Consider the following 23,836-nt stretch of genomic DNA (forward strand, 5'->3'; position numbering starts at 1 on the left):
TTGAAATAACTTGATCAAAATGAAAATATTTAACTCATTCTAAACTAAATTGTTTAAAATATATAGTTTATTCCACCACCCTGGCACAGAGTCTGAGAGCAGATTCCTCAACCAGGAAAGCTCAGTTAGTTTCTGCTCCACCTGTAGATCCATGCATAGTGCAGCAGCTGTTCATGGATATTGACATTGCATGGCCTATAACGTTTACTGATAATCCCCACCATCAAAGGGATTTATACAAGGCGCTGCCTCTAAAAAAAACGAATATTCAAAGATATATATAAATGACTTGGATGTATTTGTAGACAGGTTGGTTGGAAAGTCTGCAGATGACACCAAGGTCATGGATTGTGAGGAAGGCCATCATGGATTCTGAGGGAAGTATACAGTGGGATGTAGGCCAGGTACAGAAAATGGCAGATGGAGTTTAGTCTGTGCATGTGATGCGTTGCACTTTGGGAGGTCAAATGTAAGGGCAAAATATAATTAATGGCATGATCTGTGGCAGCTTTGATGTACAGGGGGTCTACATCCACAACTCCCTGAAAGTGGTAACACAAGTAGATATAAAGACGTCATGTGGTATTCTTGCCTTCATAGGTCAGGGTATTGAACATGAGAGTCAGGAGGTCATGTTGAAGCTTTGTAGGATTTTGATTAGGCTGCAATTGGAGTATTGCGTGCAGTTCTGGTCACAGAAAGGACGTGGAGACTTTGGAAAGGGTGCAGAGGAGGATTACCGGAATGATGCTTGGATTTGAGGGTATTAGTTACAGAGATAGGTTGGAGAGACTTGGTTTGTTTTCCCTGGACCACTGGAGGTTGCAGGGAGACCTGTTAGAAGAAGAAGACAAAAAGAAAAAAAAAGTACTGACACTTTTGAAAAATATAAAAGTGGATAAGTCTCCAAGTCCCCACAGGATATTCCCTAGGACATTGAGGGAAGTTAGTGTAGAAATATCAGGGGCTATGACAGAAAATAAATATTTCATATGAATTGATGCGAGGCATTGATAGGGTATAGTCAGAACTTTTTTTGAAGGGATGGAAATATCAAATACTGGAGGGCTTTAAGGTGAAAGGGGCATAGTTTAAAGATAATATTCTGGGCAATTTATTTTTAACAAAGAGGTTGGTGAGGGTCTGGAATGCGCTGGCGCGGATGCTGCTGCAGACAAGATACAATAGTGGCAATAATGAGACTTTGGACAAGCACATCGATATACAGGGACTGGAGGTATATGGACTATGTGCAAGCAGATATGGGTTGATCCTAGCATCTTGATCAGCATAGACATTGTGACCCGAAGGGCTTGTTCCTGTGCTGCATTGTTCTACATTCTATCCACACCGGCTGGGCCATACTCTCATCTCGGTGCTACCATCAGGAAGAAGGTATAGGAACATGAAAACCATGATTTCCATGTTCAAAAACAACTTCCTCCCAGCAACCATCAAGCTCTTGATTACTGCACAACACTAATCACTGCCTCAGCAACAATAATTTACCCGGACTTTGTTTTGGTTGCACCATTTCGGCATTACACTATTATGATCTGGTATTATTGATTGTTAAATTATTGTATTATTGATTATAGTAAACTTACTTGTGTATTTTCCATTAATGGCCGGTAAATCTGTAGGTATGTTACAAAACCTACCTGAATCGTCATTGGGAATCTGCCCTCAGCCATGTCCGCGATTTTGGCGCTGTTTGGAGGGGGCGGGTTTAAAACGCGATTTTTACTAGGCTGTACTAATCGCAGATGTTCAGCCTAGTAAATCATTAACGAAAAATCGCTGCAAGACCCGGTCGCAAAAGGTATTATTAGTTTTATAGGCCTCGATAATATAGTTATAATAATTTTAAAATTACCGTCTCATTCCGCAACCTCTCGCAGCCCCAGGGTTTTATAAAGCAAACAATTAAAGGTATGTACCTTATTTTTACATTAAATGGGGCATATATATAACCCTGTAATTAAAGTTATCTATAGCGAGTAGTTCATTCTGGGCTTTTTATATCCCGCAGTATTTTTCTCAGCATTTGAGGGCACTAATCCAGCGCGCTGTCAACATTCTAAACCAGCGCGTTCCACATGAACCCACTAGAAAGCCGATTTAAATGGGCATTTATTTACAGCAATTGAACACTAAATTCCTTCCATTTGGCCTATAAATTAATGTAAATTAGATATAAAAATCATGTTATATTGTGAATTATTTGTGAATAATCTTTGGACACTTAGGCTATTTAAAAATGTTAATCTTTCCTTAAGAAATGGGCTTTTGACTATCCAAGATCACAGCTTTTTTGTAATGTCCATTGAAAATCAATAGGGAACAAGATGCTAATTTCCAAGTATGAAAATGGCCATAACTTTTTTAATACTTGAGATATGAAAGTGAATTTAGTGTCAAATTAAACTTATTGTTATGCTTTATCTGATGGGATAAATTGCAGACTTGATTTTTAAAATCTCAAAATTTTGTAACATTGCTAAAATCTGCAGCAAGTAAGGATTTAATTGTCCCATTGCAGTACATATGGCAAATAAACACTCTCAACTTGATCTCTATATTCCAGAGGAATCCTGGACCCCACTGGCATTTGTGCTGGAAATATCAGCAGCCAAGAGTGGAATTTCCAGCAGGACCTAGCAAATTCCAGGCTGGAGCAGTTCCTGAATGCCGACAGACAGTCAGGGGCAGACTGGCAATGTGCTAGAGGTTTCCCCATAACTGCTCCTTTCAGAAGGCAAGACCTGGGGGGAGACCATAGTCTTTAGAAAATGCTTGTATTTTGACCACTTACTTTGGCAAACCGGGAAGGACCTGGATAATGCTATCACACATGTGACCATTGATACAATGGGTATGATCCAGATGGGAATGTTGGTGTCACAGTCTTGATCTGAAATAAATAACAAGAAAGATTGAACAATATAACATATATATAACATATAACAATTACAGCACGGAAACAGGCCATCTCGGCCCTTCAAGTCCGTGCCGAACACATTTTTTTTCCCCTTAGTCCCACCTGCCTGCACTCATACCATAACCCTCCATTCCCTTCTCATCCATATGCCTATCCAATTTATTTTTAAATGATACCAATGAACCTGCCTCCACCACTTCCACTGGAAGCTCATTCCACACCGCTACCACTCTCTATTCTTTGGAGCGCAGAAGGTTAAGGGGGGATTTGATAGAGGTTTTTAAAATGATGAGAGGGATAGACAGAGTTGACGTGGATAAGCTTTCCCCACAGAGTAGGGAAGATTCAAACAAGGGGACATGACTTGAGAATTAAGGGACAGAAGTTTAGGGGTAACATTAGGGGGTACCTTCTTTACTCAGAGAGTGGTGGCTGTGTGGAATGAGCTTCCAGTGAAGGTGGTGGAGGCAGGTTCATTTTTATCATTTAAAAATAAATTGGATAGTTATATGGACGGGAAGAATGGAGGGTTATGGTGGGAGCACAGGTATATGGGACTAGGGGAGAATATGTGTTCGGCACGGATTAGAAGGGTCGAGATGCTGCTAGGAGCTGGACCATTACAGGGAGGAGATCCAGCTCCTAGCAGCATGGTGTACTGACAACAACCTGGCCCTTAACACAAAGAAGACCAAGGAGCTCATTGTGGACTACAGAAGGTCTAGGGGTGGCACGCACAACTCCATCCATATTAACGGGACGGAGGTGGTGCGTGTTTCCAGCTTAATGTTTCTGGGGGTCAACATCTCTGATGACCTCTCTTGGACCCACAATACCTCAGCACTGATCAAGAAGGCTCACCAGCATCTCTTCTTCCGACGAACAACTTTTTTCCCTTAGTCCCACCTGCCTGCACTCATACCAGGTAGGACTAAGGGAAAAAAAGTTGTTCGGTACGGACTTGTAGGGCCGAGATGGCCTGTTTCTGTGCTGTAATTGTTATATGGTTATAAAATCCCCTCTCGCCCTTCTAAATTCCAGTGAATATGAGCCCAGTCGATCTATTCTTTCATCATATGTCCCGCCATCCCGCTGTATAGAAATATTCTTAAGGTATTGGTATTGGACAGGCTAGATGCAGGAAAAATGTTCCCAATGTTGGGGAGTCCAGAACTAGGGTGTATAGCTCTTTGGGCTAACAGAATCAAGGGATATGGGGGAAAGGCAGAAACGCTGTTTTTGGATGATCAGTTGAATGGCTCGAAGGGCCGAATGACCTACTCCTGCACCTATTTTCTATGTTTCTATGAATTGATCTTCCTGATGTTTTGGGGGAGGAAATTGGATCAGAATCTGCAGAGTCCAGATCTAGCTCCGAGAATTCCACACTGCCATAAAACTGGCAATGTTGACCAGAGGAGTGGAAGTGGAAGGAGGGGGAAAGAAAAATCAGCAGTAAGAGAAACAATGGTTGCTGTCAGGGTGATTGCACTGACATTTAAATATCCTGGGTGTCTTTAACAGTGGAAATTGTTGCTGTCTGATCTATGACACTGTTCTCTAATCCAATGTTCTGCAGCATTTAGTAACTATTCTGCCCTGACCTGTTAACATCCAAGGAAAATAACTTTTGGCCAGCATTAAAAACCCCATTTGCATCACATTTCAATCTCTTTTTGCGACATTGTTTTATCCACCTTGTTACAATATCATTTAGCTTTGTGTCAATGGCAAACTTGTTTATGTATTTTGCATTCGTAGGCCGAGCAGTTCATAGAAACATAGAAAATAGGTGCAGGAGTAGAGGCCATTCGGCCCTTCGAGCCTGCACCGTCATTCAATATGATCATGGCTGATCATCCAACTCGGTATCCTGTACCTGCCTTCTCTCCATACCCCCCTGATTCCTTTAGCCACAAGGGCCTCAACTACCTTCTGTGGCAGAGAATTCCAGAGATCCACTGCTCTCTGTGTGAAAAATGTTTTCCTCATCTCGGTCCTAAAAGATCTCCCCCTTACCCTTGAACTGTGACCCCTTGTACTGGACTTCCCCAACATCGGAAACAATCTTCCTTCATCTAGCCTGTCCAACCCCTTAAGAATTTTGTAAGTTTCTATAAGATCCCCCCCTCAATCTTCTAAATTCTAGCGCTTACAAACAAAGTCTATCCAGTCTTTCTTTATATGAAAGTCCTGACATCCCAGGAATCAGTCTGGTGAACCTTCTCTGTACTCCCTGAGACCAAAACTGTACGCAATACTCCAGGTGTGGTCTCACCAAGACCCCGTACAACTGCAGTAGAACCTCCCTGCTCCTATACTCAAATCCTTTAGCAATGAATGCTAACATACCATTTGCCTTCTTCACTGCCTGCTGCACCTGCATGCCTACTTTTAATGACTGGTGTACCATGACACCCAGGTCTTGTTGCACCTCCCCCTTTCCAAATCAACCACCATTCAGATAATAGTCTACCTTCCTGTTTTTGCCACCAAAGTGGATAACCTTACATTTATCCACATTATACTGCATCTGCCATGCATTTGCCCACTCACCCAGCCTATCCAAGTCACCTTGCAGCCTCCTAGCATCCTCCTCACAGCTAACACTGCCCCCCAGCTTCGTGTCATCCGCAAACTTGGAGATGTTGCATTCAATTCCCTCATCGAAATCATTAATATATATTGTAAATAGCTGGGGTCCCAGTACTGAGCCTTGCGGTACCCCACGGGTCACTGCCTGCCATTGTGAAAAGGACCCGTTTACTCCTACTCTTTGCTTTCAGTCTGCCAGCCAGTTCTCTATCCACATCAATACTGAACCCCCATTACCGTGTGCTTTAAGTTTGTATACTAATCTCTTGCATGATAGACACCATAAGGCACACCCAGCCAACTTGAGCATCTGTAGGTACACAAAAATGCTGGAGAAACTCAGCGGGTGCAGCAGCATCTATGGAGAGAAGGAAATAGGCAACTTTTCGGGCCGAAACCCTTCTTCAGACCTGAGCATCAGTGGATTGGCTTTAATCTCTTTCTCTTGTCACTAAATTAATTGTCCACCATGGTCAATAATATGCATAAAATTCCTTGAGCTTTGACCGTAGGAATTCATCACTTACCTTCTGGAATCCTGACACACAAAGTCAACCATTCTATAATCTCATGTGCGGACGTGGCACTGACGGATGAGAGGCCGATGCAAAGAAGTCGAAGCCAAAGAACCGAATGGAAACGAGGCCGAAACGCCAATAAACCGAAAGAGTCTAAAGACCACACGCCTACTAACCGAAAGGATGGGACACCTAAATGTAAACTAACCGAAAGGGCGGGAGGCCAAAACGCCAACGAACCGAAACGCTGTGTCGCCTACAAGCAAACTTACCGAATGGCCACTGTTTAAACTCCACCTACCCTAAAGGCAGCGTCGCCTTCAGGCCAAAGGACCGACTGCCACTCAACAGAAAAGTCCAATAACGGACATGATGTTGCTGGGGGGCGGGACCTGTCAGCGATTGGTCCAGACCCCTGCGTCCATCACATCACTGTGAAGGCATGAACATTGTCCCAAACCTCCGTTCCACCCGACCCACAGCCCGCGGAGGGTGGCCGTGGGAGAGTGGGGGCTGTACACCTTTGGCCGCTTCGGAGAGAGGGGAGAGAGAAGAGGGGAGAGAGGGAGAGAGAAGAGGGGAGAGAGAAGAGGGGAGAGAGAAGAGAAGAGGGGAGAGAGAAGAGAGGGAGAGAGAAGAGGGGAGAGAGAGAGAAGAGAGAGAAGGGGAGAGAAGAGAGGAGAGAGAAGAGGGGAGAGAGAGAGGAGAGCGAAGAGGGGAGAGAGAGAAGAGGGAGAGAGAGAAGAGGGAGAGAGAAGAGGGGAGAGAGGAGGAGAGCGAAGAGGGGAGAGAGGAGGAGAGCGAAGAGGGGAGACGGGAGCGTGGGGTTCATTTTCCCACACAAGCCATAGGTGACTGGGCAATCTGAACCCAAGCACCAAGTTGAAAGGGGCCAAAGGTGTACAGCCCCCACTCTCCCACGGCCACCCTCCGTGGGCTGTGGGTCGGGTGGAACGGAGGTTTGGGACAATGTTCATGCCTTCACAGTGATGTGATGAACGCGGGGATCTGGACCAATCGCTGACAAGTCCCGCCCCCCGGCAACGTCATGTCCGTTATTGGACTTTACTGTTGAGTGGCAGTCGGTCCTTTGGCCTGTAGGCGACGTTTCGACAGAGTAGGTGGCGTTTCGACCGAGCGGCCATTCGGTAAATTTGCTTGTAGGCCACGCAGCTTTTCGGTTCGTTGGCTTTTAGGCATCCCGCCCTTTTGGTTAGTTTGCATTTAGGCGTCCCATCCTTTCGGTTAGTAGGCGTTTCGTCTTCGGACTCTTTCGGTTTATTGGCGTTGACTTCGTTTTCATTCGGTTCTTTGGCTTCGACTTCTTTGCATCGGCCTCTTGTCTGTCGGCACCACGTCTGGGTACTCTATAATCTATCTACCTATATTGGGATAAAATGTGCTTCAAATTTTTCGGAGTGGCGGCGCGGCTCTGGCTGCAGCGGCTTACCGGCGGTCCCGTTGTCTTTGTGTTTTTTATGTTGTTTATTTTGTTTGGTTAGTCTAGTTTTTTGGTTTTAGCTTGTGTTTTGGGGGGGGGGGGTTGAAACGGGGTTTGCAGTCTCTCCCTGCGGGGGAATACGACCTTTTTGTCGTATTCCCCTTCTCTGCCTCCGTCTGTGCTGAGGCCTAATGGAGCTGACGACCTCGAGGCTCCGGAGGCAGAGCCCGCCAGGACTCGCCCTGAGCTCGCTCCCGTGAGGGTGGTCCGGCTCAGGGCTGGAAGAGGTTGGGACGCTCCCGTGAGGGCGGCCAGCCCGAGGGTGGAACGAGGCTCCCGTCGGAGCGGCCGAGCTCGGGAAGGTGCGGCGCCGGCAGCCCGAGGGAGGTTTGGCGCCCAAGTCGGGGCGGCCCGGTCCGGGGGAGAAGCAACGCCCAAGTCGGGGCGGCCCGGTCCGGGGGAGGTTCGGCGCCCAAGTCGGGGCGGCCCAGCCCGAGGCTGAAGACGGCGCAGTACTCACGTGAGGGTGGCTGGGACGGTGTTCTGGCGGTGGTGGCCTGAGTCCGGGGTTCGGCCGCGGGCTAGCGGCTGCGTCTGCAGGACTGGTGGGCGGCAGCTTCAACCACCCCGGGCCGCGGTGTTTGAGCCGCGGGACTATTTTTAACATTGCCCGGGGTGGGGGGGGGGTATCGCCCCAGCGCAGAGGGAGAAGAGGAGGGAAGAGACTGCAGACCTAAGACTTTTGCCTCCATCACAGTGAGGAGATGCTGGGTGGACTCACTGTGGTGGATGTTAATATGTGTTTATTGTTGTTTATTGTATGGTATTATATGGATGACTGCTGCAATTTCGTTCAGACTTCGGTCTGAATGACAATAAAAGGCTATCTATCTATCTATCTATAAATGGTCAACAGTTCTGAATGGAATAACTGACATCCAACCATTAAGGTCTAAACCGGCAGCATGTTTCTGTGTTCCCAGCTGTGGGGTTGAGGACTGCACCAGGTGTAGCAGCTCACAGTTCACTGACTGCGACATTCATAGCATTCCAATCATCCTGCAGAGTACTGTTCCCCATTAACCAAAGAATAAACAATCATTGTGCATGTACCTTTGAACACAATCCAGCAAATGAGGGCAATGAGGATGACGACCAGAGACACGATGCTGCAAATTTTCAGGATCCACCACCATTTGTTTCCTGGAGTGGAATAGAGAAATGAATAACAACATTAAAATGGTTTGAAAACAGATCATCGCAAATGCTTCAACACAAACGTTAACAGCAAGCGTTTCAAGTAACAGATGTATTGGGAACTGGTCAGGTTGGTTGTCATATTCGATCTCCTGACCATGCAACATTCCATTCAGCTCAGGAACGGACCGGGCATCAGAGCACTGGAGGCTCAGCGAGCTCAGCCACACTGGCAGTGTGTGGAGATCCCAGGGGAGACTGAAGTTGCTATGGAAACACATTTGATGACTTTGATTATCTTTTATCTGCAGGCCATGGAGTTGGAAATGACAGGGACACTGCAGCTTTCCCATGTAATGTCGAGTGATTGAGATAAGAACTCATGACAAATCAGCCCTGCTGTGTTATTCTAGTGATCAATAACTTCCCAGTTTAACGTGAGGGGAAAGATTTAAAAGGGATCTGTGTAGCAATTCCCTCACACAGTGGGTGCTGGGTATTTGGAAGGAATGCCAGAAGTATGCCATAATTGGGGCAGCACAGTGGCTCATCGGTAGAAATGCTGCTTACAGCGCAAGACACTATGTTTGTTTTCTGTATGGAGTTTGTAAGTTCTCCCCGTAACTTTGTGGGTTTCCCTCGGGTGCCCTGGTTTCCTCCCACACCCCAAAGACGTGCAGATTTGTAGGTTAATTGGCTTTGGTAAAAATTGTAAATTGTCCGCAGTGTGTAGGATTTGTGCTAATGTACTGGGATCGCTGGTCGGCACTGACTCGGTCGGCCGAAGGGCCTGTTTCCGTGCTGTAACTCTAAACTAAACAAAAAAAAGTAGTTGGGGCAGGTACAATAAAACATTCAAAAGACACTGCTGTTTTTGTGGCGGTATGCACATGTATGGCATATTGGCACCTTGCAAAAGTAAATAAGAATTTTTAACGATTTTTTAAATGACAAAAATGTTACTAAAGTCTAAAAAGTTACGATTATTCATTAAAATAGGCAGTCTGGCCCTTAAACAGCTTCTAGGATGTGATCTGCCAGAAACACCAACAGCAAGGAATAATAGGCAAGCCATCCTTTGTGAATAAAAAAAGCACACGGTACATGGATAGCAAATGTCTAGTAGGATCTGGGTCAAACACAGCAAATGCGATGAGTTTAGATGGACATCTTGCTTGACATGGACATGGACAAGTTGAGCTGAGGGGCCTGTTTCCAAGCTGTGTGACCGACTCGACTCTGAATATCTATGAACTGTGCATTTAATGGTGGATGAAGGTAGAGGTTGGCCCGGGGATCACTGTTATTGAGTGCACCAGGTCCAGTGAATCCATCACTCCCTAAGAGACATCTCTCCTTCAACTGGTGTCTTCAATTCATTCAGCCTGTTCCACGTGGACATCATTTATTATTTTTCTTCAATAATTTTCAAGAGGCAGAGAATTCCACAGACTCACAACTTTGTGAGAAAAAGTGTTTCCTTGTCTCCGTTCTAAATGGCTTAACCCTTATTCTTAAACTGTGGCCCCTGGTTCTGGACTCCCCCAACATCGGGAACATATTTCCTGCCTCCAGCATGCCCAAACCCTTAACAATCTTATATGTTGCAATAAGAATCCCTCTCATCTTTCTAAACTCCAGAGTGTACAAGCCCAGCCGTTCCATTCTCTCAGCATATGACAGTCCCGCCATCCCGGGAATTAACCTTGTAAACCTGCGCTGTACCCCCTCAATAGTAAGAATGTCCTTCCACAAATTAGGGGACCAAAACTGCACACAATACTCCAGGTGTGGTCTCTGACTTGTCCAGGCGACACATAAAACTAAACATCAGCTGTCTTAAGAGTGCCTCACAGGTTGGCACTCTAGTGGACACAAACAATTGACTGGCACTATGCCACCTAGGGACACGAAGTAGCAACCTCATTGCATCATTGTTTGCTACCTTAAGCCTCTGCATACTCTTTATCTTATACTTAGACCACAATTGAGCAGTATATAATGGTGTGATGTAGGTTCTGAACAGGGAACACTTCACATGGTCAGAGCACATATAAAACTTCCTTATAAGCATGTTGGCTTGAAGATAAATTTTACACCGCTGTCGGTACAGGTCTTTGTCATCCTTCCAGTCATCAGATATGACATGACCTAAGTATTTAATTTCCTCACACACTGCAAGAGGACTGTCTGACAAATAAAAGGTCGGAAAAGTTGATTCCCTGTCCTCAGCGCTTCTAACTATCATTATGCGGCTTTTCTTAGCGTTATACTTTATGTCATAATCAAGGCCATACTGAGAGCACACCTTCAGCATCTGCTGCAGCCCAGCACTATATGGACAGAGCAGGACCAGGTTGTCTGCATACATCAGATGATTAACAATAGTGTTGCCCACAAGACAGCCAGTTTTTAACCTATTTAACTGATTTGACAATTCGTCCATATAAACATTAAATAAAATCGGAGACAAAATTCCTCCTTGCCGCACTCCGTTACTAACACTGAATGGAGCAGATACAACATTGTCCCATTTAACCTGAAACGTTGAAAAAGGTGTGATTCAGCAGCTCCTGAAATATGGATGCATAGTTGGAATAAGGGAATACAGTGGGAAGGGATATGAGAGAGAATCGGTTACAGAAACTGAGTTCTGAAGAGAATGGGAATATGTGGTGCGCATTGCCAAGGTCAAGAAGACACACTGAATGTCTACTGAACTGTGGGTTTGGTGTTTTGTGTGGTTTTTGTGGTGGTTTCACCCTGCATGAATGGTATGAACTGGAATTGAATTTGGTGGCCTTGCACCCTGTTTGAAGTGGTATGAAACTGCACTGAATTTGGTGGCCTTGCACCCTGATGAAAGTGGTATGAAACTGCACTTGAATTTGGTGGTCTTGGATCCAGCTTGAAGTGGTATGAAATTGCACTTGAATTTGGTGGCCTTGCACCCTGCTTGAAGTGGTTGGAAACTGCACTTGAATTCGGTGAGTGAGCTGCCAGCAGATCATGCTTGAGGGACAGAGCTGCCACCCCAAGAACCCATATCAGCACTCCAGAAAGCCCCCCCCACTGGCCACCAATATTGGAATTGGTGTAGAGGTGGAATATTGCATCGGGGGACCAGCCCTCACATGTGAACCTGGGACCCAACGGGTTCCACTTGGTCTAGTAACTAATATATTGAGCAATATTCTGACTGCATGGTTTCTAACCAGGGTCTGGGAGGTGTTGGTGACCTCATGCACTCATTGCCTACAGAAAAAGCATGGGATTGAGAGGTGCTGGGGTAAAAAATAATTGCAAACCCTTAAGAGAAAATGCCACCAGGCCTATAGAGGGGATCACCTCCCCACCTACCACCTTCAAATCACAGTCAGAGGTGAAGAAGGAATTGAGTAATCCCATCCACCTGTAGCCAGGTTGAGGGACACACGCCAACATGTCCTACTCTTGAGAGATGTTCAGTAGGCTGTCCTCCCTCAACATATGCCATCGAGATCAAGGTAGACATTTTCTCAATTCCCACCTCTAAAGCCACAATAAAGTTTGACAGGATATATGATATGATATGATATGCCATTTATTGTCACTATACATGTACAATGAAATTAACAGCTGCTCGTACTCAGTGCATACATATAATTTAGTACAAAAAACAAGAAACAGAAAAACAAAAACAGAAGGGAGAAGGGAGAAGGGGGGGGTAGGTGCACAATTCTGTGGCGCTATATACATATATACAGATGGAAGTCCGGGTGTTGGGCTGTGAAGTCAGTGCATGTGTGAATTTGAATTAAGAGTAGTTATAATTTTCGGAAAACAACTATTCCCGAGTCTATTTGTCCTGGATTTGATGCACCTATAGCGCCTTCCAGAGGGCAGCAGGTCAAACAGTCCAAACGCAGGATGGGAGCTGTCTTTGATGATATTCTTTGCCCTGCTAAGGCAGCGGGAGGTGTAGATGTCCATCAGGGAGGGGAGAGGGCAACCAATGATCTTCTGTGCTGTCCTAGTTACCCTCTGAAGCCTCTCCCTGTCTGCCATGGTGCAGCTGCCATACCATGCTGTAATGCACTATGTCAGCAGGCTCTCGATGGATATATCATCATAAATAAACTGATACTCCCCCCACTCTAGCTCACTCCAGAAGACCCCTCTGGAGTGTGCCCTGAATCATTGCTGGCTTTCCTGAATGCAAAGCACCACTTCACAACTTGTCACAGTTGTAGTTGAAGGTTACAGGAACTTGTGGGGAAGGGTGGGGTAGAGCGGAGCCAGGGAAAGGGTGAAAGTTTTGTTTTGCTCTCTTGTTTTGTTACTGTGTCACTGGAGTTTATGCTTAAGTACGAATTAAACAACAATAATTACCTGGAAATCCTTTCCATGCCCAGCAGAGAAATGCAATGGCATATATTGTCGAAAGCACCAGTCCCATGATCAATGTAATGACAGTCACAGTGTCCTCTGGTGAAATGCCTGTAGGTAAAAAATAGTTTGAATAACTAAACCTGTAACCAAAACAGAAATCTCTCTTGCGATCAGAAGGCTGTGGTGCCAGGGATGGTGTGGGGAAGGCGAGCCCTTGGGACAATGACTACAGCAAAACACTCATAGTAGGCTGAACTCTCATGAAAAGGTTTATTTATTGTAAAGGAGGATGGTGACATGGTCCAGGTCCATGTGGGGACAGAGATAGGTTGAATAAGTTAGGTCTTTATTCTCTGGAGCGCAGAAGGTTAAGGGGGGACTTGATAGAGGTCATTAAAATGATGAGAGGGATAGACAGAGTTGATGTGGACAAGCTTTTCCCTTTGAGAATAGGGAAGATTCAAACAAGAGGACATGACTTCAGAATTAAGGGACAGAAGTTTAGGGGTAATATGAGGGGGAACTTCTTTACTCAGAGAGTGGTAGCGGTGTGGAATGAGCTTCCAGTGGAAGTGGTGGAGGCAGGTTCATTGGTATCATTTAAAAATAAATTGGATAGGCATATGGATGAGAAGGGAATGGAGGGTTATGGTATGAGTGCAGGCAGGTGGGACTAAGGGGAAAAAAAAATTTGTTCGGCACGGACTTGTAGGGCCGAGATGGCCTGTTTCCGTGCTGTAATTGTTATATGGTTATATGGTTATATGACATAATCATCCGTTGTCTATGAGCAAATGAGGAGATGCTGGCAGTCTCGGGCTTGTCCCAGCAGCTTGGTCCAGCTCTCTACGTGGTGGCACAGTCCCTCTTCATCTGTAGGGAGGTGAGGAGTTGCTGCCGGTCGCAAGCTTGTTCCAGCGGCTCGGTCTTACTCCAAGAAGTGGCACTGGTAGTCTCAGGCCTGACGTGGCAGCTCAATTTTACTTTGAGTAGGTGGTACCAGCGGTTTCAGGTCTACATCAAGCAGGAGGCACCTGCAGTCCCAGGCTTGTCCCTGCTTCCCAGTCTTGCTCTGTTGTTGGATTTTATCGTCATCTAACATGTTGTAAGAATTGGTTGCCCGACGTGTTACAGAGTGCATCGTGTCATCGTTTCCGGGGATCGCTACGAGGCTTCTGTCATGACTAGAGGCTGCTCTGCAGAATATGACAACACACTGTCAACAGAAATCCCTGCGCCCATACCTAACACAATCGCAAAGCTTAGCTTTCCACCTCCGGAAACGGGTGTGATGGAATGATGTCCTGTTGGAACACCAAAGTCCCAAAGTACTGAGATGTGGTCCTTGATCGCATGTTATCATATCGCCAACATGTTAAGAAAACCAAGGCAAAGGTCAACACCTGGAACAACGTCATCGATAAATTGGGGAACCGCTCAATTTGAAGTGACCCAACAACAATCTGCACTGCAGCCCTGGAGCTCTGTTTCCCAGTGGCCGAATATGCAAGTCTCGTCTGGAGCTGCTCTAAACATGCACGCAAGGTGGACTCTGCATTGAACACTGCCTGCAGGAAAACCACAGGATGCCAGCAGCCGAGAAAGGTTGAACATCTGTACGAGCTGGCTGGCATCGACGAACCATCTGGAAGACGTGATCGGGCAGCTGCAGTAGAACGCTTCAATGTGGACACCCCCTCCCCCGTCACCCCTTGCACAATCACCAACATGCCAAGAAACGCTTGAAGAGTCGAAACAGCTTCATGGAACTTGAGCCAACTGTGCCAGGCATCAAAAGCAAACAACAGATGGCACCAGGACACTACCTGGAAAGCCCTAAAGCCCCTCCGCACTGGAGTGGGACGTTGCGGACTCAACTTGAAGACGTGAGGCTTCTCGGACACTGACCAGTGCAACTGTGAGAGATAGACAATGGCCCACCCACTGACTTGCGGTGGACAGGCATGTACTGCGGTCGATCTCCACAGAGGCACAGATGTGGCACTGGTTGTGGAAAAGCGATCTGACAAGCCAACGGTTATGCAGTTATTTTTATTACTCTCCAATCCACCTGCATTGACCCAGTGAGATTGTGATGACGTGTCAGATCCTGCATACCTCAGCAGTTTTTGTCACTGGGATAGTATCAATCAATCAATCAATCAATCAACCTTTATTGTCATCTTGCAAGCAACAGTTGTACAGTGCAAAATGAAAAGACGTTTCCCAGTGAATAGCGGAGCATCGCAAATGAAATTTAAAACATTTCATACATAATAACACTAAAAACAATCCAGTCCCTGATGGAACAGTATAAATAGTTAAAAGCAGGTAAAACATAATGTTAAAATACAATAAACCAATCATAAAAAATGTCCGGGGCAGCTGATTTGTGTAGCCAGTGCCAGTTATTAAAGTGTCTGTGCCAGCCGCAGAGTCAAGTCAAGTGACTGTGAGTGCAGAGTGACTGTTTAGCAGCCTCACAGCCTGTGGTAGGAAGCTGTTTAGCAGTCTTGTAGTCCGGGCTTTGATGCTTTGATATCTCTTGCCTGATGGCAGGAGATCCAGGTGTGTGTGGAGGGGGTGCAGTTTGTCCTTAGCAATTCTCTGAGCTTTTTTCAGACACCGGCTCTGGAACAGTTCTTGTACCGAGGGTAGGGAGACGCCAATGATCCTCTCTGCTCCCCTCACTACCCTCTGCAGAGGCTTCCTGTCCGAGCAGTTGCAGGTGGAGTACCACGTATTTATGCAGTACGTGAGTACAGACTCCAGCGTAACCCTGTAGAAAGTCCTGAGGATGTTGGTGGGGAGTGAGGCCTGTTTTAGTTTCCTCAGGAAGTGCAGTCGCTGATGGGCCCGTTTGACGGTCCCAGTGGTGTTCCTGGACCAGGAACACCACTGGGTGTTCTGTCCTGCATTCCCTACCGAGTATCACTGTGAGCAGTTGCAGTGGGAGGTGGAATATTAATTACCCTGTCGGGGTGAAAAGGAGGGATTAACTGCAGCCTTCCCAGTGCCATCAACATTGCAGAACTAGTTGAGGGAAATGCTGCACTTGTAGATGTCTCCGCATTTGGCTGGGGGACATTAAGCCAAGGACTGTCTGTGTTCCTCAAAAGGATGTAAAAAAATCCCACTGCGCTCTTTCCAAAAGTGCAAAGTTCTCTCTAATGTGAAATAAAATAATCCTCTCAGCCAATATGTGGGCTAGGGGAACTGCAGGCAACACAGCTGCCTCACAGATCCAGGTCCCTGGGCTTGATCCTCACCTCCCATGCGGTCTGTATGGAGTTTGCACGTTCTCCCTGTGACCATGTGGCTTTCGCTCAGATGCCTTGTTTCTTCGCACCTCCCAAACCTGCTGGTCAGTAGGTTAATTGGCCTCCGTGAACAAATCTGCTCTGATTGAGCTGAAACCACTACAAGGAGTAGGGATTAATGGGTCCCTTTCAGAATGGCAGGCAGTGACTAGTGGAGTACAGCAAGGCTCGGTGCTGGGACCAGCAGTGACTAGTGGGGTACCGCAAGGCTCGGTGCTGGGACCAGCAGTGACTAGTGGGGAACCGCAAGGCTTGGTGCTGGGACCAGCAGTGACTAGTGGGGAACCGCAAGGCTTGGTGCTGGGACCAGCAGTGACTAGTGGGGAACCGCAAGGCTTGGTGCTCGGACCAGCAGTGACTAGTGGGGAACCGCAAGGCTCGGTGCTCGGGGCCAGCAGTGACTAGTGGGGAACCGCAAGGCTTGGTGCTCGGACCAGCAGTGACCAGTGGGGTACCGCAAGGCTCGGTGCTGGGACCGCAGCTATTTACAATATACATCAATGATTTGGATGAAGGGATTCAAAGTAACATTGGCAAATTTGCAGATGACACAAAGCTGGGTGGCAGTGTGAACTGTGAGGAGGATGCTATGGGAATGCAGGGTGACTTAGACAGGTTGGGAGAGTGGGCAGATGCATGGCAGATAAAATTTAAAGCGGATAAATGTGAGGTTATCCACATTTTTAGCAAAAACAGGAAGGCAGATCACCATCTAAATGGCATCAAGTTGGGAAAAGGGGAAGTACAACGGGATCTGGGGGTCCTTGTACATCAGTCTATGAAAGAAAGCATGCAGGTACAGCAGGCAGTGAAGAAAGCGAATTGGCCTTTATAACCAGAGGAATCAAATATAGGAACAAAGAGGTCCTTCTGTAGTTGGACAGAGCCCTAGTGAGACCACACCTGGAGTATTGTGTGCAGTTTTGGTCCCCTAATTTGAGGAAGGACATTCTTGCTATTGAGGGAGTGCAGCGAAGGTTTACAAGGTTAATTCCCGGGATGGCGGGACTGTCATATGCTGAGAGAATGGAGCAGCTGGGCTTGTACACTCTGGAGTTTAGAAGGATTAGAGGGTATCTCATTGAAACATATAAGATTGTTACGGGCTTGGACACGCTAGAGGCAGGAAACATGTTCCCGATGTTGGGGGAGTCCAGAACCAGGGGCCACAGATTAAGAATAAGGGGTAAGCCATTTAGAACAGAGACGAGGAAACACTTTTTCTCACAGAGAGTGGTGAGTCCGTGGAATTCTCTGTGGTGGCAGGTTCTCTGGATGCTTTCAAGAGAGAGCTAGATAGGGCTCTTAAAAATAGCGGAGTCAGGGGATATGGGGAGAAGGCAGGAAAGGGGTACTGATTGGGGATGATCAGCCATGATCACATTGAATGGCGGTGCTGGCTCGAAGGGCCAAATGGCCTACTCCTGCACCTATTGTCTATTGTCCAGCACCATGGACAGTGCCTGCCTGCCGTAAAATAACTGCATCCTGGACAGTGCTCTGACTGAGCTGAAGCCCCAGCCAGAAGAGCAAATACACTTAATCAAGATTGCATTAACTTACCTGCACCTCATCAACCCTACTCCTTAAAACCAAGGCAATTCCAGCCAGAGAAAGGAGTGAGAACATAAAGCCTCCCTACTAGCTGTGCTTACCTTTGTAGATTTGAGGAGAGAGAAAGTGGGGTGCTTCCCCACCAACTGTGCTTCCCCTTTGCACGAGTTGATGTCAGGCAGAGCCACTAGGACAAGCCTGAGACCGCCTGAACCTCCTCACCTGCCTACAGATGATGAGGAACTGTGTATAGACTGGATAGACTTGGTTTATACTCTCTAGAATTTAGGAGATTGAGAGGGGATCTTATAGAAACTTACAAAATTCTTAAGGGGTTGGACAGGCTAGATGCAAGAAGATTGTTCCCGATGTTAGGGAAGTCCAGGACAAGGGGTCACAGCTTAAGGATAAGGGGGAAATCCTTTAAAACCGAGATGAGAAGAACTTTTTTCACGCAGAGAGTGGTGAATCTCTGGAACTCTCTGCCACAGAGGGTAGCTGAGGCCAGTTCATTGGCTATATTTAAGAGGGAGTTAGATGTGGCCCTTGCGGCTAAGGGAATCAGGGGGTATGGAGAGAAGGCAGGTACGGGATACTGAGTTGGATGATCAGCCATGATCATATTGAATGGCGGTGCAGGCTCGAAGGGCCGAATGGCCTACTCCTGCACCTAATTTCTATGTTTCTATGTTTCTATGTATCATTCCTGAGGTGTGCGGCACTGAACTGCTCCCTATCTCCCAGGTGTGGTTTAGCCAGGCAGAATTGAGGGAGCGGGAGGGAGGTCTTCTGGCAGAATTGCCTCCTATCACCCTGCATTCCACTGCTCTGGATATGAAGGGCAGCAATCCATTTGTTGTTCTCGTGACGCTCAGTACCCATTCATGACATTTTATGACTGATGAACCCTGATCTTGAGGCTTGTTGGTCCTCCACTGCATTCCCTATTCACCATTAAGAAATTAATCTAGTTTATACCTTTAGGTCCAAAGTTAATTACATTTAATTGACTACAATTAAGTATATTAACCCAAATTTTGCTCATGAACACTTTCAATCTACTAATCTCTGTACTTTATTTTTTCTATCCACAAATCTGGCATCACTTCTCTTTGCGTCAATGAGTAATGTGGCTGGGTGACTTTATTCCCAGTATCCGAGCCAACATAGTGACAAGCGTTAATACAACTCCTTGCGGATACCGTAGTTCATATCTTGCCAATTTGAGCCATATAAACTTCTGCAAATAATCTCTACATCCATTTCTGCATTTTACCACTGAGGTATGTGGGATTTAAATGCAACATCTCCAAGTTTGTGGATGACACAAAGCTGGGTGGCAGTGTGAGCTGTGAGGAGGATGCTATGAGGCTGCAGGATGACTTGGATAGATTGGGCGAATGGGCAGAAGCATGGCAGATGCAGGAGAATGTGAATACATCCACTTTGGTGGCAAGGAGAGGAAGGTAGATTATTATCCGAATGGTGTCAGATTAGGAGAAGGCGAGGTGCAATGGGACCTGGATGTGCTTGTACATCAGTCACTGAAAGTAAGCATGCAGGTACAGCAGGCAGTGAAGAAAGCTAATGGCATGTTGGTCTTCATTGCGAGAAGATTTGAGTTTAGAAGCAAGGAGGTCCTACTGCTGTTGTACAGGGCCCTGGTGAGACCGCACCTGGAGTATTGTGTGCAATTTTGGTCTCTAAATTTGAGGAAATACATTATTGCTATTGAGGAAGTGCAGCGTAGGTTCATCAGGTTAATACCCGGGATGGCAGGACTGTCATATGATGAAAGAATGGGTCAATTGGGCTTGTATTTGCTGGAATTTAGAAGGATGAGAGGATATTTTATAGAAACATAAAATTCATAGAGGATTGGACAGGGTAGATGCAGGAAAAATATACCCGATTTTGGGGGAGTCCAGAACCAGTGGTCACAGTTTAAGAATAAGAGTAGACCATTAAGGACTAAGACAAGGAAAAACTTTTTCATCCAGAGTTGTGAATCTGTGGAATTCTCTGCCACAGAAGGCAGTGGAGGCTAATTCTCTGGATGTTTTCAAGCAAGAATTAGATTTAGCTCTTAGGCTAAAGGAATCAAGGGATCTGGGGGGAAAGCTGGAACGGGGTACTGATTTTGGATGATCAGCTGGCTCAAAAGGCTGAATGGCCTGTTTTCTATGTTAAATAAGTATCTGCTCAGGTTAATAAATGCCAATCAGAGGGTTTTATCAAATGCCTAAACCTCCAGCAGGTTTCTCTGCCTGTGGGGCCGAGGCTGGTGGTCCAGATGAAGCATTGTATTGACTGAGATACTCATTTAAGTCCAACCTCTCTCCGGACAACATGGAAAGATTCAAAATGTGAGTACATACCTTCAATCGCCACCCAGGAAATGACCGCAATGAGGATGGCACTAAGATAACCAGCTTTACAGATGGACAGCCATTTTCCAGATATTAGGAAATTTTCTGACAAAAGAAAAAAAAGATATGAAGGTAGGATGGGTGAAGAAGGCATTTAGTATATTTATCTTCATTAGGTTAAAGTTGTTGGGACAACAAGAAGATGATTGTACAGCTACATTTGGAATACTGTGTACATTTATGATCACCCTGTTACAGGAAAGGTTGGAAATGGAAATGGAATGGATGCAATAAAGATTTATGAGGATGTTCCCGAATCTGGAGAGTTTGAAGAGGGGATGAATGCGTTGGGACATTTTTCTCTGGATGTTTGGATATTGAGGGATAACCTTATGTAAAATCATGAAGGGCATAGATAAGGCAAACAGCCACAGTCTTTTCCCCATGACAGGGAAATGAACAACTAGAGGGCATTGATTGATAGTGAGAGGTGATAGATTTAAAAGGTACCTAATGGATAAGTTGCTCACACAGTGAGAAAGTACAGAGCAAGCTGCCAGAGGAAGTGGCAGGGTACATGGTAAATGGTAGGGAATTGAAGAATGTAGGTGAACAGAGGGATCTGGGAATAACTGTGCACAGTTCCCTGAAAGTGGAATCTCATGTAGATAGGGTGGTAAAGAAAGCTTTTGGTGTGCTGGTCTTTATAAATCAGAGCATTGAGTATAGAAGTTGGGATGTAATGTTAAAATTGTACAAGGCATTGGTGAGGCCAAATCTGGAGTATGGTGTACAATTTTGGTCGCCTAATTATAGGAAGGATTTCAACAAAATAGAGAGAGTACAGAGGAGATTTACTAGAATGTTGCCTGGGTTTCAGCAACTAAGTTACAGAGAAAGGTTGAACAAGTTAGGGCTTTATTCTCTGGAGCGCAGAAGGTTAAGGGGGGACTTGATAGAGGTTTTTAAAATGATGAGAGGGATAGACAGAGTTGACGTGGAAAAGCTTTTCCCACTGAGAGTAGGGAAGATTCAAACAAGGGGACATGACATGAGAATTAAGGGACTGAAGTTTAGGGGTAACATGAGGGGGAACTTCTTTACTCAGAGAGTGGTAGCTGTGTGGAATGAGCTTCCAGTGAAGGTGGTGGAGGCAGGTTCGTTTTTATCATTTAAAAATAAATTGGATAGTTATATGGATGGGAAGGGAATGGAAGGTTATGGTCTGAGCGCAGGTATATGGGACTAGGGGAGATTATGTGTTCGGCACGGACTAGAAGGGTCGAGATGGCCTGTTTCCGTGCTGTAATTGTTATATGGTTATATTGAAGTAGTGAAGGCAAGTACATTTAAAAGAGACTTAGATAGGAAAGCTCTAAAGGGATATGAGCCTGAAGCAGGTAAGTGAGACTACTCAGTTAAGCAAGTTGGTAAGCATGGATAAATTGGACCGAAGGGCCTGTCTCCATGCAGTAGAGCTCTATCACTCTACGAAACCACTTCAAATATATAGTTATAATTATAACTACTATAGATTTACATAAATGATTTAACACCTGCATTAATGTATAGCATGTTCCGGGCAAACAAGATGGACTGAGGGTTGGTCAGACTTCTGGCATTATTCAGTGTCCTGTGCTTGAGGTAACCCAATGAGCCCAACATGGGCAGGTCAGGGCATTGGTCTGAATAAGGTACAGAAGGGTCAAGGAAACAAGTAGCAAATGGTGAATCTAGGGACCATGGAAAACACTTTACATTTGATATCTACTGTAATCTCCTAATCCAGGTTTCAGAAGCTATTAAGGTGCTGAATCACACCTTCTTCAATATCAAGGAATCCCTTGTCTATGTTATAGCTGAATTGCTGCTAAGGGGTAGGTGTCATCGATACCAAGAGACACTAGTGAGAATGTCCTTGGATAACAAGTAGTTTAACCAGCAATGGTGAGCTCTGGCTGCAAGCTAATACGCATCATTAGCTCCTGCTATCCATAACCAAGCTTAAAGTAAAGATTATCCATAAGTGTAAAGTTAATGCCAATTTCATCACCCACTCCATAATTCATTCTCCTGTAATCTTGCAATAATATGTTCTCAACCCATGAATGGTTGGTATTCAGGCTATCCATCTGCCTCTGTGGTGTCCATTCCTACACTTTGCACACTGGACCAATCTACCAAATATCTTTGCTGTCCTGAAAATGTATCTCTGCCAAGATTCTATGCCATCTGCTTTCTCAGCTCAATTTATCAGTTACAGAGAAAGGTTGAACAAGTTATGGCTTTATTCTTTGGAGCGCAGAAGGTTAAGGGGGGGGACTTGATAGAGGTCTTTAAAATGATGAGAGGGATAGACAGAGTTGACGTGGAAAAGCTTTTCCCACTGAGAGTAGGGAAGATTCAAACAAGGGGACATGACTTGAGAATTAAGGGACTGAAGTTTAGGGGTAACATGAGGGGGAACTTCTTTACTCAGAGAGTGGTGGCTGTGTGGAATGAGCTTCCAGTGAAGGTGGTGGAGGCAGGTTCGTTTTTATCATTTAAAAATAAATTGGATAGTTATATGGACGGGAAGGGAATGGAAGGTTATGGTCTGAGCGCAGGTATATGGGACTAGGGGAGAATATGTGTTCGGCACGGACTAGAAGGGTCGAGATGGCCTGCTACAGAATGTAGTTGAGGCCAGTTCATTGGCTATATTTAAGAGGGAGTTAGATGTGGCCATTGTGGCTAAAGGAACTAAAGAGAAAGCAGGTACAGGATACTGAGTTGTATGATCACCCATGATCATATTGAATGGCGGTGCCTATTTGAAAAGTTGGATTGAGAATGCTAAAGTTGCCTTGCCTAATTGAAAAGTTGGTTTGAGAATGATTTGCTTAATTGAAAAGTTGATTTGAGAATGCCTTGCCTATTTGAAAAGTTGGATTGAGAATGCCAAAGTTGCTATGCCTAATTGAAAAGTTGGTTTGAGAATTTAAAAGTGGCCTTGCCTAATTGAAAAGTTTGTTTGAGAATGCCAAAGTTGCCTTGCCTAATTGAAAAGTTGGTTTGAGAATGCTTTGCCTAATTGAAACGTTGATCTGAGAATACCTTGCCTAATTGAAAAGTTGGTTTGAAAATGCTAAAGTTGCCTTGCCTAATTGAAAAGTTGATTTGAGAATGCCTTGCCTAATTGAAAAGTAGTTGTTTTTAGAGAATGCTAGTTGCCTTGCCTAATTGAAAAGTTGGTTTGAGAATGTTAAAGTTGCCTTTCCTATTTGAAAAGTTGGATTGAGAATGCTAAAGCTGACTTGCCTAATTGAACAGTTGGTTTGAGAATGCTTTGCTTAATTGAAAAGTTGATTTGAGAATGCCTTGCCTAATTGAAAAGTTGCCTTGCCTAATAGAAAAGTTGGTATGAGAATGCTAAAGTTGCCTTGCCTAATTGAAAAGTTGGTTTGAGAATGCTTTCCCTTATTGAATAGTTGATTTGAGAATGCTTTGCCTAATTGAAAAGTTGGTTTGAGAATGCAAAAGTTGTCTTG

General features: G+C 45.4%; 1 protein-coding gene across 1 annotated transcript in view; it reads right to left on the reverse strand.

Moving 5' to 3' along the window:
* LOC129694469 (uncharacterized) overlaps positions 1-23,836 on the reverse strand; it is a 37,821-nt gene that overhangs the window by 4,796 nt on the left and 9,189 nt on the right. Inside the window, exons 4-7 of the mRNA XM_055631186.1 lie at positions 20,316-20,411; positions 13,064-13,171; positions 8,609-8,698; positions 2,816-2,914 (exon numbers count right to left, since the gene is read on the reverse strand). Coding sequence (XP_055487161.1) covers positions 2,816-2,914; positions 8,609-8,698; positions 13,064-13,171; positions 20,316-20,411 — 393 coding nt within the window. The remainder of the gene's footprint in view (positions 1-2,815; positions 2,915-8,608; positions 8,699-13,063; positions 13,172-20,315; positions 20,412-23,836) is intronic.

The sequence above is a fragment of the Leucoraja erinacea genome, unplaced genomic scaffold (genome assembly GCF_028641065.1).
Source record: "Leucoraja erinacea ecotype New England unplaced genomic scaffold, Leri_hhj_1 Leri_67S, whole genome shotgun sequence".
Classification (NCBI taxonomy): domain Eukaryota; kingdom Metazoa; phylum Chordata; class Chondrichthyes; order Rajiformes; family Rajidae; genus Leucoraja; species Leucoraja erinaceus.